Source organism: Amblyomma maculatum, chromosome 5 (genome assembly GCF_055883805.1).
Source record: "Amblyomma maculatum isolate TAMU_Amacu chromosome 5, ASM5588380v1, whole genome shotgun sequence".
Lineage (NCBI taxonomy): Eukaryota > Metazoa > Arthropoda > Arachnida > Ixodida > Ixodidae > Amblyomma > Amblyomma maculatum.
This window is the reverse complement of record NC_139348.1, coordinates 56255863-56270699: the sequence shown is the minus strand read 5'-3', so window position 1 is coordinate 56270699 and position 14837 is coordinate 56255863. Positions and strand designations below refer to the sequence as shown.

General features: G+C 43.7%; 1 protein-coding gene across 1 annotated transcript in view; it reads right to left on the bottom strand.

The window, feature by feature from the left end:
- Nucleotides 1–14837, bottom strand: part of LOC146188355 (cell-death-related nuclease 7-like) — a 105251-nt gene that overhangs the window by 35053 nt on the left and 55361 nt on the right. The window contains exons 3-6 of the mRNA XM_084603749.1: nucleotides 12779–12851; nucleotides 11960–12127; nucleotides 10612–10806; nucleotides 6028–6269 (exon numbers count right to left, since the gene is read on the bottom strand). Coding sequence (XP_084459875.1) covers nucleotides 6028–6269; nucleotides 10612–10806; nucleotides 11960–12127; nucleotides 12779–12851 — 678 coding nt within the window. The remainder of the gene's footprint in view (nucleotides 1–6027; nucleotides 6270–10611; nucleotides 10807–11959; nucleotides 12128–12778; nucleotides 12852–14837) is intronic.

Genomic DNA, 14837 nt, shown 5'->3' with positions numbered 1-14837 from the left:
CGAGGCACGCGATAAGATATTCTTTTATGGCTCGCATTAATTTACGCACGTTTCTTTCCTCGGTTATTTTATAGTCTCCGCGTCGAAATAGGCGCTTCATTTCCCCTACGTAAGCAAAGAGTGACTCATTTGGGAGCTCTGCTCTTGAATGTAGGAATGACTGGGCGTTTTCGTTTCTGATGATAGTAGTAAAAGCTTTCAACAGCTCTCTCTTGAAAGTGCCCCGTTCCTTCAAAAGATTCTCGCCACTCTCAAACTAAATTCGAGCGGATTCCTGAAGATAATAAACTTGCCTCCACTTGGCTGTGTCGTCCCCAAATGTTGAACAATGCCACACGCCCGAAAATGTCAGTCCAGTCTTCGGCGCCCTCATACGCGGGACTGGACGAAACTAGAGGCTCTATTTGCGCGGCTGGTTTCATCTTCAGCGGTATGGCGCGTTTACAGAGTTTCAGCACCTCTACCAGATGTCAAGTGGTGGTGACGAGGCCATATATAAGTACGAAAGAGAAGACAAAGCGTAACAGCACAGAGATCACCTCTCTATTTGGCTTAATTGGGCCCAAAAAAGAAATAAGCAATCAGCGGCGGCGATAGCAAAAACCATGCTGGAAGATCGTCGAACTGAGAATGTATTTCGCGATCGTCAAAGCTCAATTTATGGGCAACTAATAAACGATTAAATAAAGCCGCAACCGGGGACTAGCATAACCTGGAAACGCACGAGGCTGGCATGAATCTTCTAGATACCGCTCGACGCATTCTGCACGGCAAAGAAAATTCTACAGCATTGTCTTGGGGCAACAGGCATGAATGAACAAACAATACAGAATTGATCAGCGCGCTAGACTCACAGTGATAAGGCCGCGTGCCAGCGGCTGTCTAAAAAGAAGAAAAAAAGATTACAATATTTCGCGCCAATATCACCCATGATTTAGCCAATATCTTTAATGTCAAGTCTAAATCAGGAAATATCTGGTGGATTTGTGCACAATATGGATAGTATAATATAACGTTATTAATTTTGTGATTTTATAGTAGACTAGTCTTCGATGGTACTATACTTATCATAGAAATTTTATCGTGCACGATAAATTGGTGTGGTATAGTATAGTCACCAGCTATCTCTCTATAGATAAGTCTCCTGTTGCTTGCATAAATTTAAATGAACTGTGAATAATTTTGATCAAGAATAATATTGTAAACACGTGTCAATTAACAGTGAAACAGAAAAAAAACGTATATAGCCTACTTTCCTGCACTAATACAATTTCGATGTTGCTGCGAATAAATGGAAGACGGCTTCGCAAATCCTGCATATACGTGGCGTGCCATATGAAAGCTCAAAATTATCGCACATTCAAAGGAGGATATTGCCGCAAAACCTTCAAAACAGTATATGTTGTTTTTTTGGCAGCCGCCGGCATACAGGCTTATCACTCTGTTTCTGGACCGTGTATCAGTTCCGTAATATCCGTATCAGTTCCGTTTTTTAATGCTCGATGTCGCGAGGCACACCTTTATCAGTTTTGTTGTAGCGAAAGATGCACCGAGATCTGTCTCGAAGGTTCCGGCCACTCGGGTGTCTTTCCACCATGTTCCAGCCCGTGCTGGTAGCTGTTGCGACGTTATCTAGATTGTTCTGTACAGCCTTTAAATTGAGCGTTGACGAGTGTGACGGGCATTCTTTGTCCGACGACCGACGAGCACGTTTGTTGCTATCGCCGCCGCCGAGTTGCTTAGTTCTTTTGCGGGCGCAAGTCAGCCCAATAAAGAGTTTCTTCAGTGCAATCATCGACCCCTCCATTTGTGTCGTCGACCTTGTCACCCCTACGTGACATCTGGTGGAGGTGCTTCCTTCGATCCTTCAAGCGAAGACCCAAGCCGTGTTCCTGTCGCCCTGGAAGACCAGCCTACAGGTCACCGAGCCAGCCGCCCACTTCAAGGCCTACAACCCGAACACGGTCTGCTGCCTGACCCCATTTGATCTCGGAAGGAGTTACAGAGTCGCTTTTTGCGGGGTGTGTGTGAAACCCGCCGAGAACTGTGGAAGAATTTGAAAAGGAAGCATCGACTGTCGAGAAGGCGTTGGCCACCCGGATGCGCCACTACGAGCGACCACTTCCGCCGAACTGCTCAACCCACTACCCCAACGCATCTACAAGCGGAGAGAACCTTCGGGACCTCATCCGGGAGATCGTGCGAGAGGAGCTGCGCCGAATGCTGCCATCATCGCAACAACCCTAGGTGGCGACGCTCGCGGACGTCGTCCGTGAAGAAGTTCAGCAGGCGCTGGGCCTTCCTAAAGCGACGACTCCGACGGCTCCAGTGCATGAATCAGCAGCGATGGACTATGCAGCTGCATTATGTCGTCCTGCACCCCGACGCGGCCTCCCAAGCCGACGCGACCTCCCAAGCCCTCGCCGCTACCATCCTGCTTCCGAAAGCCGCCGAAATTGGGATGGATCTCCACGGCCCCTTTCCATCTTCGTCTATGGGTAACAAGTGGATCATTGTGGCCACTGACTACCTTACCCGTTGCGCCGAAGCAAGAGCACTACCCAATGGTACCGCGGCAGAAGTCTCCAAATTTTTCGTCGAACAAATTCTCTTGCGACACGGCGCCCCAGAAGTGCTCATCACGGACAGGGGAACGGCGTTTACGGCAGAGAATACGCAAGCCATACTGGAATAGTCACACAAGCCGTCGACGAAAAACTGCGTACCATCCCCAGACCAATGGCCTTACGGAGCGCCTGAACAAAACGATCGCGGACATGATCGCTATGTACGTCGACGCTGAACACAAGATTTGGGACGCCATCTTGCCGTACGTGATCTTCGCGTATAACACGGCAGTCCAGGAGACGACCAGAGCGACCCCGTTTAAGCTTGTGTACGGCAGGGAGCCCACGACGACGCTCGACGCAATGCTGCCGCACGTAGCCAGCGAAGACAACCTTGACGTCGCCGCATACCTGCAGCGTGCAGAGGACGCCCGACGACTCGCACGGCTGCGTATTAAAGACCAACAGCGCACCGACAGCCGACGATACACTATACGACGACGTCATGCAGAGTACAATCCAGGAGACCAAGTGTGGGTTTGGACACCAATTCGCCGTCGCGGATTAAGTGAAAAGTTGTTGCGTCGATACTTTGGGCCATACAAAATCCTTCACCTCGTTGGACCACTTGACTATGAAGTCATTCCCGACGGAACATCAGCATCACAACGTCGACGCGCACGCCCAGAATTTGTACATGTTGTACGACTGAAGCCATAATATGCGCGTTAAAGAATCTGTGGTGTTTAAACTTTGCAGAGTTTATGTTTAAGTTTCTTTGTTTTGGAACATCGAGGCGATGTTTTTTTAAGGGGGAGTAATGCCGCGAAACCTTCAAAAGAGTATTTGTTGTTTTTGTAACAGCCGCCGGCTACAGGCTTATCACTCTGTTTCTGGACCGCGTATCAGTTCCGTAATCTTTGTTTGTTAATGCTCGATGTCGCTAGTCACACCTTTATCAGTTTTGTTGTAGCGAAAGATGCACCGAGATCTGTCTCGAAGGTTCCGGCCACTCGGGTGTCTTTCCACAATGTTCCAGCTCGTGCTGGTAGCTGTTGCGACCTTATCTAGATTGCTGTGTGCAGCCTTTAAATTGAGTGTTGACGAGCGTGACGGGCATTCTTTGTCCGGCGACCGACGAGCACGTTTGTTGCTATCGCCGCCGCCGAGTTGCTTAGTTCTTTTACGGGCGCAAGTCAGCCCAATAAAGAGTTTCTTCTGTGCAATCATCGACCCCTCCATTTGTTTCGTCGACCTTGTCACCCCTACGTGATATTTTTATTCAATGCTCTTCACCTCTGTCTCTACAAAAATCCTTTTTCCGCGTGGTACATGGCTGTGTTGACGAAAGCAATTAAACGGTGTTCGTTCTACATAAGTACCCACTTGTAATGGCCGCAGTTAAAACAAACTTTTTCTTGAAGGTGGAGCTATGGACAACTGGAATCCTGGGGATCACTCGCTGCTGGCAAGCCCACTGACCTGCGAGGGAGTGGCGCTCGTCTTGCATGGCGGACACATCGTGACTCTCGAGGCGTCGGACTGCAACACTGCCTGGTGAACAATTTGCTGTTTGTTTATGTCACTCTCTCGTGTTTGATATGTGTTATAAAGTCTCTGTGTTATTGAATACCTCCGTAGTTGCATCTTAGCGTTTGTTTTTCTGTGAACCTCTCGTCTGTGCAATTTTAATGTTTGTGTTCCTCTGTATCGTCTCTTGCTGTGTATAACGTGTGTTTAGTTTGTTATTTCTGACTAGGACCCTTACTCTGGCTTGAACCGGCGAAAGCTGTGCACCAAACGGTCACACTCTCTGTCACTAGAAGATAGTTGAATTCCGACTGAGCTTACCACACAAGTGGAGGGCATCTGCTTTGCGATCCGAACAGCTGCCCCCACTCACTCTAAGGGTGTTTGGGAGTGTGCGTGCCGTTAAGGGTGCATCGTTAATAATACCTTCAAATTATTAACGGGTGACATGATGCTATCTATCTGCGTCAAGGGGATCTTGGCATGCGCAATAGAGTAGATACTTGGGCTTGTTGGTACATGATCGAAGGGAACAAAATATAACGCACCAAGACAAGGACAGCGATGTGTGTCTTCTTTCTCTGTCCTTAGCGCTGTGGGTGTCTTCTTTCTCTGTCCTTGTCTTGGTCCGCTACATTTTGTTCCCTGCAATAGGGTGCTTGGGGGCGATTTGCGGTGAAGGTCGCAGTACACTAGGATTATCTATTAGCACCCACGAACACACTACCTAGTATTGAAGAACGCACAATCAAGAGACTCTTTCGGCTTTTGAAATATTATAAGCTTATCGTCAGGGTGGAGACCAGTTTCGGAACTACATATGAGAATAGAAAGCGGCATTTGATATAGTATTAGCCGCCGTCCAATCTCTTTGACAGGATAAAGTTCAGTGAGATAGCACGTGTGTGCCGATGTTTAAAGCAGAACCTTGGGATAAGTACGCGTGAGGCATTCATTGGCAGCGTAAAATATGAGAACTCTGCACACGATGGATGAGAAAAAGTTAAACAATTTGAGAACCTTCCACTCGTGATGTACGCCTTGCTGATCCAGGTAGTAACACTGAGTGCGGCGCCTCCTGAAGTGGATATCCGCCAATAACGCCTTCTGCCCTGTAGTCACGTACCCACTGCGGGCAGACAGCAGGCAATCCACGTCAGCGTTGGACAGTCCAGTCGAGAATTGCGCATAAATAAATAAAAGCAGACATCAGACTGCCAATAGTTTTCGTGTAATGTTCCTGTCTACCTTCAGCGCATAGCTATGTGGTCACACGCTTGTGAAGGCTGCTTCAAGAAATATCTGCAACGAATGGACGTTTTTCATGACGCCTAATGCACTAATCGAGAGCGTTTTTCAAATCTGGCTATGAGAGCATCCTCTGCGCACCGATATAGTGAAGCAGCTTCGTTGCAGCCTTGTCGAGGATCAAACACGACAGAACTTATTGCCAACATTAGGAGGGATTTTAAGCAGTGGTTTTGATCGAGCGACGCTTGAATAAAGTTGTTTTGCTATGTAAGGTTTACGTTGCCTCTTAATCCTATCCTTGTAAACCCAACTAGCGCCTGTATCTGTGTCCAGGCTGGAAAGCCTTATTTGCTACTGTTGGCTCGCTCTATCACCCCTTCTGCCCCAAGCGTCTCGACAAAGGTCACTAAACCGTGATTGAGAGTGTAAACATTTGTATCACGTGACATGCATTGAACCGACCGTCTTCAGAGTGAACTAGGCAGCATGTAGAAACTAGTTTATCTTGGTTGTTGTTTGTCTTTTGCTAATAGAGGGCATACCTATTGGTACAAACTTCGGATGTAACAAAGCAACATTGTCTGAACATCAGGCTCGTTATATATGGTCAGCACTGATATATTCCGACTCCTTAAGGCAAAAATAAAAGCCAGGATTTGGTTTAATTTGGTTTACTCACCATTCGATTTAATGAAGAGAAGCAGAAGATTCCTTTGTGCCTCGCCACGTACCACTTGCTGTGGTCTTCTTTACTTGAGAATTTAGCTTGCCCATTTTTTGTTTTCACGTTTATCATATCGACATCGTTTACATTGTACTTTTTCGTGCAGTGCATATTCTGTGCTCCACCAGCCCCATTTTTCCAAGACTGAACAACAATGCTGTCATTCATTTGCTTGTCCAGCTCCTCTGTGTAGATATCTGCAGAGGGAAGTCAGATCATGTGTGCAATTTGTTTCGTGACATGTGCGCAGCTGTGAACAAAAATCTACATTTCGTCAGTTAGTTGGCATATAAACTTCAGTAAAACGTCTAGATGAGCGAGTTGGTACATAGATAAACACAAAACAGCGCAACAAAAGAGTCAAGAGAGAAGAAAGGACCAACGCTGACTAGCAACTAAATATTTTATTTGAAATAACACAAATGTATCCTCTATTTACATCCAAGAGCACGCATAAGCAGTGCTAGCAGCACCTTACCCGATAACATGAATCTTAACGATCATTATATCGGAGTTAAGCGTCATGAACGAGAACAGATGGGGAGCTGACGCATGCGTCGCAGTTTTTATGAATGGGAAATGCCCCACTGATTTTTCTGGTGAATTGATCACGGGGCTTGTACAGAATCTTAGTATCATCAAAGAGCGGACTAACGATTTGTGCGTTATAATTATGAGGGCTACGGCGGCATTCTTTGTAGTGCAAGGCTAAGTTCGAGGAAGGGGCCCTATCCAAGGAAGTATTTTCCTCACAGATGCGGGTATTCACGCACCTGCCCGTCTGACCGATATATCATTTTCCACGCGTGAAGGGAGCATCATACACAGCACCTGCGAAACACTGGACAAATGCATGTCATGATTTAACTGGCGTGCTTTATTTGTTTCCTGTTTTTTTTTTGTCCTCCTCTACATTCTCCAGTTGTCCCATCGTTTAAATCAAGTATCCCGCAGATGTACTATTTTCTGCCTCTAATAAGCTAGGCAAAATTTGTGCCATGGTTGATACGATATCCAGGGAGGATAAAAATGGAAATAAACAAGCAGAAAAATAAAGAAAGTATGTCAGATAAATCATGACATGAATTTTGTCCCTTGTGCTGCAGGTGCGGAGTATGATGTTCCCTTTATGTATGAGAAAGTGTATATAGGCCAGACAGGCAGGTGCGTTAATACGCTCATACGTGAGCACAACATTTCTTTGGATGGGGTCTCTTCCTCGAAACATGCCCTGCAGAGAATGCCGCCGTAACCCTCCTCATTTTAATGCAGAATCATGTAGTCCGCTCTAGGATACTAAGATTCTGTACAGGCACCGCGATAAACTAACCAGAGAAATCAGCGAGGCATTTCACATTCATGAAAAACGGGCACATGCTTCAGCACCCCATCTGTTCTCGTTCATGACTGAACTGCGGTATTTTGACCGTTAAGATTCACGTTATCAGGAATCGGTGCTGTTAGCACTGCTAATGCGTGCTATTGGTTTAAAAGGTGTTAATAGTTGTGTTCCCTCCAATAAAATCTTCACTTGCTAGTCAGCGCTGGTCCAGTCTTCTCTCTTATCTCCGCGTAGCGATGTTTTCTGTTTAACTTTTTTGCATATAATTATTGATAGGCTTTAGCAATGATATTATATTACGCACAAATCTAAAACAAACCTGCGCAGTTATAAATTTAACGTGATATGGTAAAATCCACAATCTTGAGAGTATCGCCATCATCATTGAAATTGTAAAGACAAATCATGAGCATGACTCTGAGCTATGGTAACAATCAAGTAATATGCTAGCGAAGTGATAGATCAGCGCGCTATGGTGATGCAAAAATATAACCAGGGCAAAGCGAAAAAAAGATGGCTATACAGTATGAAAAAGCACAGAACAAGAGAAGGGGGGGGGGGGGGGGGGGAGGGGGAGAGCCTCAGTTCGAAAGCGAGCCAAAGTTTCGACAAATGGACTTGCCTTCACTTGGCCAGCGCGATTATTATTGGTAGCAGTTTAAGACGCTCTTGCTTCCGAAGCAGAAAAGTTGAAGAGGGGAGAGTAAAGGGTGTGTAGAAGAAAGTATCTAAAGAACAGGAAAATGTTTTTTCGGCATGTATCTTTAAGCTTGGAACCGGAGATTCTCTAGTCTGAGAAGAAAATAAAATGCTGCAGCTACAAAAAACCTACACTGCCGGGTGGATGCTGAGTCAGCATTTCGGTCAGGTTCGAAGCTGACACATCTTTTCTGAAAGGCGCAAACTATACAAAAGCTCCTGTTAATAAATATATCTGCAGGGTGAGAGTTTTCTTAAAATTTAGCAACAGAGGCGATAAGGACAAACGCAAAGAATAATAAACGAACAAATTATCATCACCGTCGACGTCCCGAAGCAAACGGTGAATGTTACTGGGGAGATCGTGTATCCTTGCCAAAGATCGTCTCTATGGGAATTTTTGTTAATTTCTTTACGCTGACCTACTTCCTGTGCAGTCACTATAGATAACTTCCAGTATACTTTCACATACGTATCGTCTACGACTAATCGTCTGCGAGGTACGCGGCTGAAGGTCAGCTGAAGGTCAAACTCCGGCATAAGCCAAACGCGCCGCACCTAACCCAGTGAAGCTTTAGCTTCTAAACTTCTGCCTTCGTCTGCGGAATAGGAAGGAAACCTATGAATGCCGGCGGCCACAGGAAGAAATCTGTAACCTGTCAATATTTGCATACGTTTAAGGCAGCTATAAGCTGTCACCCATCCCGATTGTTTCATGTCGTTGCGAAAAAATGTATTTCCATTCACTTCTACTATGGTTCAATAGTAAGGTTGCTAGCGACTAATACCATGTGCAACAAAAAAAAAACAAATGACTTAGAAAAATGATATCATACTTTAGCATCGTTATTCCAAATACCGAATAGATATGGTTCATGTCTCTCGAAAGTGTATGTCCCTGATGTTGGGCCATAATCTAAAGAAAATACAGATTACGTGCAAAAATAAAAGATGTGTTTTTCAGTTGGCAGAGAATGCCATACTTTGCCTCCTAGAGTTATGCAAATACGTACGCCGTGTGCGGAACTTCAGGGCTAGCGTGGGGCTTATCGTTGGGACAAGTTCAAAGCTCAATTTGCAGTCTATATATGCTTTAAACTGCGCTGGTCTTAAAAACGTAGGTTGGTATGTTTTGCGCATATAGGTTGCTGCTGGAATGATAGATGAATGAACCTTTGCATTTAGCCTACATCATATGGGACACAAAACTCACCTTAGTATTCTATCGCTTCATAATTATTGACTCAGTAGTGCAGCGGGCTATTTTACTAGCATTTTGTAAATTTCTGTTCACTAGAAAGATTATCGCGCAGAATCCGAACGAGGTTTATTCAGATGTGGCTACTTAATTCCATGTCTGAGTGAAGAATAAGGTTCAAACATGTCATTTGGTCCCTGCGCTTCATGCAGAAAGCAATAGCTAATACTAACTTACTCACTCAGGGAAATAAACATTAAAATGACTGCCCAAAACAGTATGTGGAATTTTCTGAGCAACCTCTTTAATGATCTTTTGTTAAGGGACAAACACCTTTATGGTTGCAGCGGTAACGAGCGTGTTGGGGATCGATCAACACGGTCATCCTGAAGTCATCCTTTGGGTAGTGGTATACAGCCATATAGGCAGCTATAGACTGTCACCTATGGCTGTTACCGACAGGGCCTAGATCTGACGACGAAACTCTGAGAGACCGTGGTGTGGAGCTCGGATCCTGGGCTGAAGCTAGTCGCCAACAAGCATGGGCTTGGACGCCGCCAGCCAACAACGTGTACCGGCCTGCGTCTGAGGCGGGAACCCCGACACCCGCTCAAAGCAACGCAGCCTCGGAGCTCCTTCAACCGTTGGTCTGAATAAAAACTTCAACTCTCTCTCGGTCTTTCATGATTTCGAAGGCAGGCAATGTAAACAGGCTATATGATGACTCTACATCTTGCACATCAGCATTGCTTAACCACCGTTTCAGGTGAATTACCGCATTTAACCCAACCAACCGCATACAGCGCCACAAATCGGCAGCCAAGTATTTTGCAACGTCCTTCCGTACAGCTTGCTTTTGAAATCACTTGTTGCTGAAAATATGTTCCTTTCGGCATCTGGGAAACATTAGCGCTTATTCACCCACCAAAATTATAGAAGTTAATAGCTTGGCTAAAAACATTTCAGATATGTTCGAGCTTCAGGCAATACATAATATAGAGCTTTTACTAGACGAGTGTCGGTAATAATCATTCCTGTGTGTGGGTTCAATTAGCGCACGGCTTCGGCGTCCATTAAAGAATGGCAGATATGTATTCCCAAAACAATGCGGATAACTTCTGGTTATCTTGCAACCAATGTTGTTGAGTGTACACGACACCTGATCATCGTATTCAGGCGAAGGGGAATCTCCGGCCTACGACCAGACAAGCATCTGTGACGCCGCAAGAAACAAAAAATATTCTCTATTTAGCGATAAATAAGTAAACAATGACATCATGTGTAATACAAGTCGATTTACCTTTGGGAAAATTTGGAGGTTTTGCAATCGCCAGTACTGGTTTTCCTCTTGTAGTCCTCAGGAGATCAACCTTTAGAGACTTGTGCCCCTTTGAATAGTTTTTATTGAGGATATTCCAAAACTCTGAATACACCTTCGCCCATTGTGGGGAGTGAGTCTGATAGACGTTCGCCGCTTGTACTTGCAAATGTTTAGCTGCAAAAATGGAGCATCAATATCCGAACAAGACGCAGCTGTTATTACGGAGATAGCAGTTTACGGTATTTTTGATATCTTCTTTTGGAATTCTTAAGAAAGGGTGCCAATTGTGATGTACGATATCATAAGGATACTACTGCTGCAGAGTAAGGCAATGCTAGCGCGGGCAGCTAAAAAGAAATAAATCTAACTTTGTCCAGGCCGCCCCGCCAAAAGCAGAATGGGTTTCAACCAATATAAATTAAAAAGTGAGGAAAAAAAAGAACATTCGCATTGCAGCAAAGAGCGATAAGCAACAAAAACGTAAAAGTGGGGAGCGTATATCAAAGCTATGAAGGTATTTGAAGACACCAGTATAATTTCTTTACAATTTTCTTGCATATCTTTACCCTCCCTTTTACCACATCTAGGTTGCCATCCCATTTGTTTATTTTACCATTGCTTTATAATTAGCCCTTTGTATGTTCTGTAAAGATGGACTTTGATTGATTAAATATTAGTTTAAAACTGCTATATTTGTATGCAAATTGATCTTTAATGAATGGAAGGAGAGCAGATGGTTTAGTTATACCCTAACCATTCTATTATTCTTCCATGGTATCTAGTTACTTCCTTCTAGTTGCATGAAAAGCAGTTTTCAGTCACTAGGTATTAGTGTTAGGGCTACAAGCCAACATGTGTATCTGTCGAAGTGCGATTACTTGAGGAGACTGACTGCTTGAAACCTGCACTATTCCTAGTGGTAGAATAACACAGATATTAAAAACCTCAAGTTTTCAATACATTGTCCATATGTTGACAATTGCCATTGTCAATTGATAAGTTGTCATTATACTTAGCAGTTAGAAATTATGCAAATGATTATATCAACACAAACAGATTTTACTACACCATTAGAGAAGAGTTGTTTAGCGATAAGTAACAAAGAAGGAATTCATACGCGTCTGAGGCGTAACTAATGTCAAATCAATTCAACTTCCCGGTATATAAGCGCACATAAAGGAAGATGACAAAAAGTGAAACAAATATCTGGACATCAAAAGTATGAAAAATATTAAGGCCTATCTATCTCATATTTATATGTTATTGCGATGAACTAGACAATCAAAATGCGCCGCATAGTCGAAAAGAGTTAATATAATCACCTTACCAACAATATTCACTGACAGCAGAGGCATTGAGAGGCACAGAAATAGTTGTCCATTCTCTCGTCCGCTTCCCGGGTAAATGTAGCCTTCTGTTACATTCTCCACGAACCTAGGCACACTGTGCTGCAACCACACAATGCTCTTTCTTTTCTTGCTGGCCATGAGAATGCCTGTTGCGAGAAATGGATGTAGAAAAGCATTTTGCAGCTAAAAAAGGTGAGTAGCTCGACTAGTCAAAATAATATACCATGTCTTAGTGGCTAATGGGGGCGTTCTGATAAAGCATTGCCAATAGGCCACTCCCTTCAAGCATGCTCACTAGAAATAATTAGAAATATAAGTGTAGCATATTTATCTATCAGAATGATGTAGATTCTTGCTAAGTTTTATAAAACACTTAAAAAAATTTATACTTAAAAGTTTGCTTTTAATAAAGTTGGTATCTTAGTCACTACAGATATCAGATGTTCTTGGTTTGGCACTATGTCTGAATTTTATATCATTACTGATTATTCCTTTTCGATATCTCCGTCACAGACCTTCATTGCACGTCATAATGACTGCTAAGGTGTTCCGTATTACCATGATGCTTGGTAAATTTTAGCGTGAAATTATCTAGACTGTTGCTGTCCTAACTGCATTTAGGCCTTTATTGCGAGACTTTTCTCCGTAAATTAAGGTCGAAGACCACATTAGAGGTTGAACACTATTTCCACACATTGCATGTTTGTAATTCATAAAATTGAATCGAAATCTGCTCATGCATGTATGATCGAAACGTCTAGCATAATTACGAAGCAAGAAAATGGTCAGAAACCAGCCTTTAGAATGTCCTCCGCGGGTACCATTGAACCGTCCTGGTAGCTGGTCATTATAGGCGACGTATGCCACTTCCTATAGATATAAAAAATGATAAATTGTTACCCCAAATATTGATGAATTCTGAAAAAGGGCGAATAATTCTTCGGTACAAAAAGTAGGCCTCTAACGCTGCAAATAATGAATGAATATCATATTCGGACATCAAAGTTTCAAGACGCCGTGCGTTGAGAATTTCTGAGGATGAAATTAAGTTCATTGAAAACTGCTATGTGCGCTGCTTGATCATTACTTAACTATATAAATATCGAGCCCCTTCCTTCTCTCCGAACACGGTACTATAAAACGTTTCTGCCGAAGCGCATGACGCGGTATACTGCTCAATACTTAAACATAAAGCAGCTATAATGCCCCAATGGTAGGCGTGCTGTATCCACAGATTCCGTCTTTATCAATAGTAACCTCGCTTCCCCCTATGCAGGAGAAACGCTTTTCTATTGCGTTTCATTTTAGCTTATTCTATGGCAACACCGGCTGCAGATACTCCAGCAAAAAATCGCACTTGCTGTCGCTCCTTTACAGACTTGATTTCCTTTGGAACCCAGTTATCCTTAGAGCATATGAAAAATGCAGTAGAAAGGACATGAACACAGCATACAAGCGCATAGAGACAACTGCTATGCTGCACTGGCAATTCAATTATTTAAACCCGTGGACGTTAGGGTGCCGTGAAGCCAGCGCGCGGCACTGGCATCGAGGCGCCTTAGCGAACGTTTGCTCTTCCATCCGTCTACCGACAGCTAATACCTTACCTTAACACTACGTAGGAATTTATTTCCTTCGTCAATAAGGATTCCAAAGGGGAACTAAAGCCTCCTTCACCAGAAACCTTGAATTCCCAGGATATCTAAATGACTCGAGTAAAGTTATTCATGTTCTTTTTGTAAATGTTCACATTATGAAATTCGGGTCGAAACGTTTTTCTATTTTGCATATCCTGCCAACCTTGCAGCGCACACGAAGGTTTGTGTGAGCCGTCGGGCAATAATAGCTGAAGCGCGCTCTACAAATTCTACTAGTCACACATTTTCTGATGTGACGAATGTATTCTTTCCACAGAACGCATTACGGTAGAGCAGTGAAGTGAATAAAGATGTTAGTAGCAGTTATATGAAGAGACTAGGCACATGAATCTAAATAATTCATTTCTCAGTGCAGCATCATGCTTGTCTCTGAGAAATTTTGTCTGTGTCCTTGTCTGTTCTGATGCGTTTTGCATGCTGTGTTACGAGCTGTCTCAACAATTCTCCGTGTTACTATCCTTAGCTATCCTCCGGAATTGTTCCTTTGCATTGCATTTCCTGTCCTCTGTTTGATCTTAATTTCGACATGAATGTTTTAAAATATAGTTTGCTATGCGAAACAATCCGAATTTCTCTTTAGTGTTCCAGTCATTACTGTTCTATGAATATATTACTGATCTTTCGTTTTCTCTGTTGAACCCTTTCTCGCTGTCATCCACGTTTCGGTCTCTTGCGTAAGTGAATATATATATATATATATATATATATATATATATATATATATATATATATATATATATATATATATATATATATATATATATATATATATATTGTTTAGGTTTATTTACAAAGTGGTTCTGCCCCTTAGCCTGATGTGCCAACCAAGATATAGTGAGCTTCCTCTTCTTCCACTTCTATTTCGGAGAGCCTCTTTTTGCACTTCCTTGCTCTCTTCTGTTCGCATGCCTGACATTTCCCCTTCGCAGACGAAGCACCTGGGCTATCAGTCAGAGTCCTGAGCGAGAGTGGCAGCGCTTCATTCTTGCGACATGAACTACCTGTGTTTTTCAAGAGGGGCGACCTTGGGTACATTGGCGAGACACGACGTAGCTCAACTCATTGATGCGTTTGAGCACAATAAATGGGCCTGTGTAGTGCGACAACAGCTTCTGGGACAAACCACGCTTGCGGAGAGGTGTCCAGAGCCACATTAAGTCGCCGGGAAGGTAGGAGACATCCTGATGCCGACGATCGT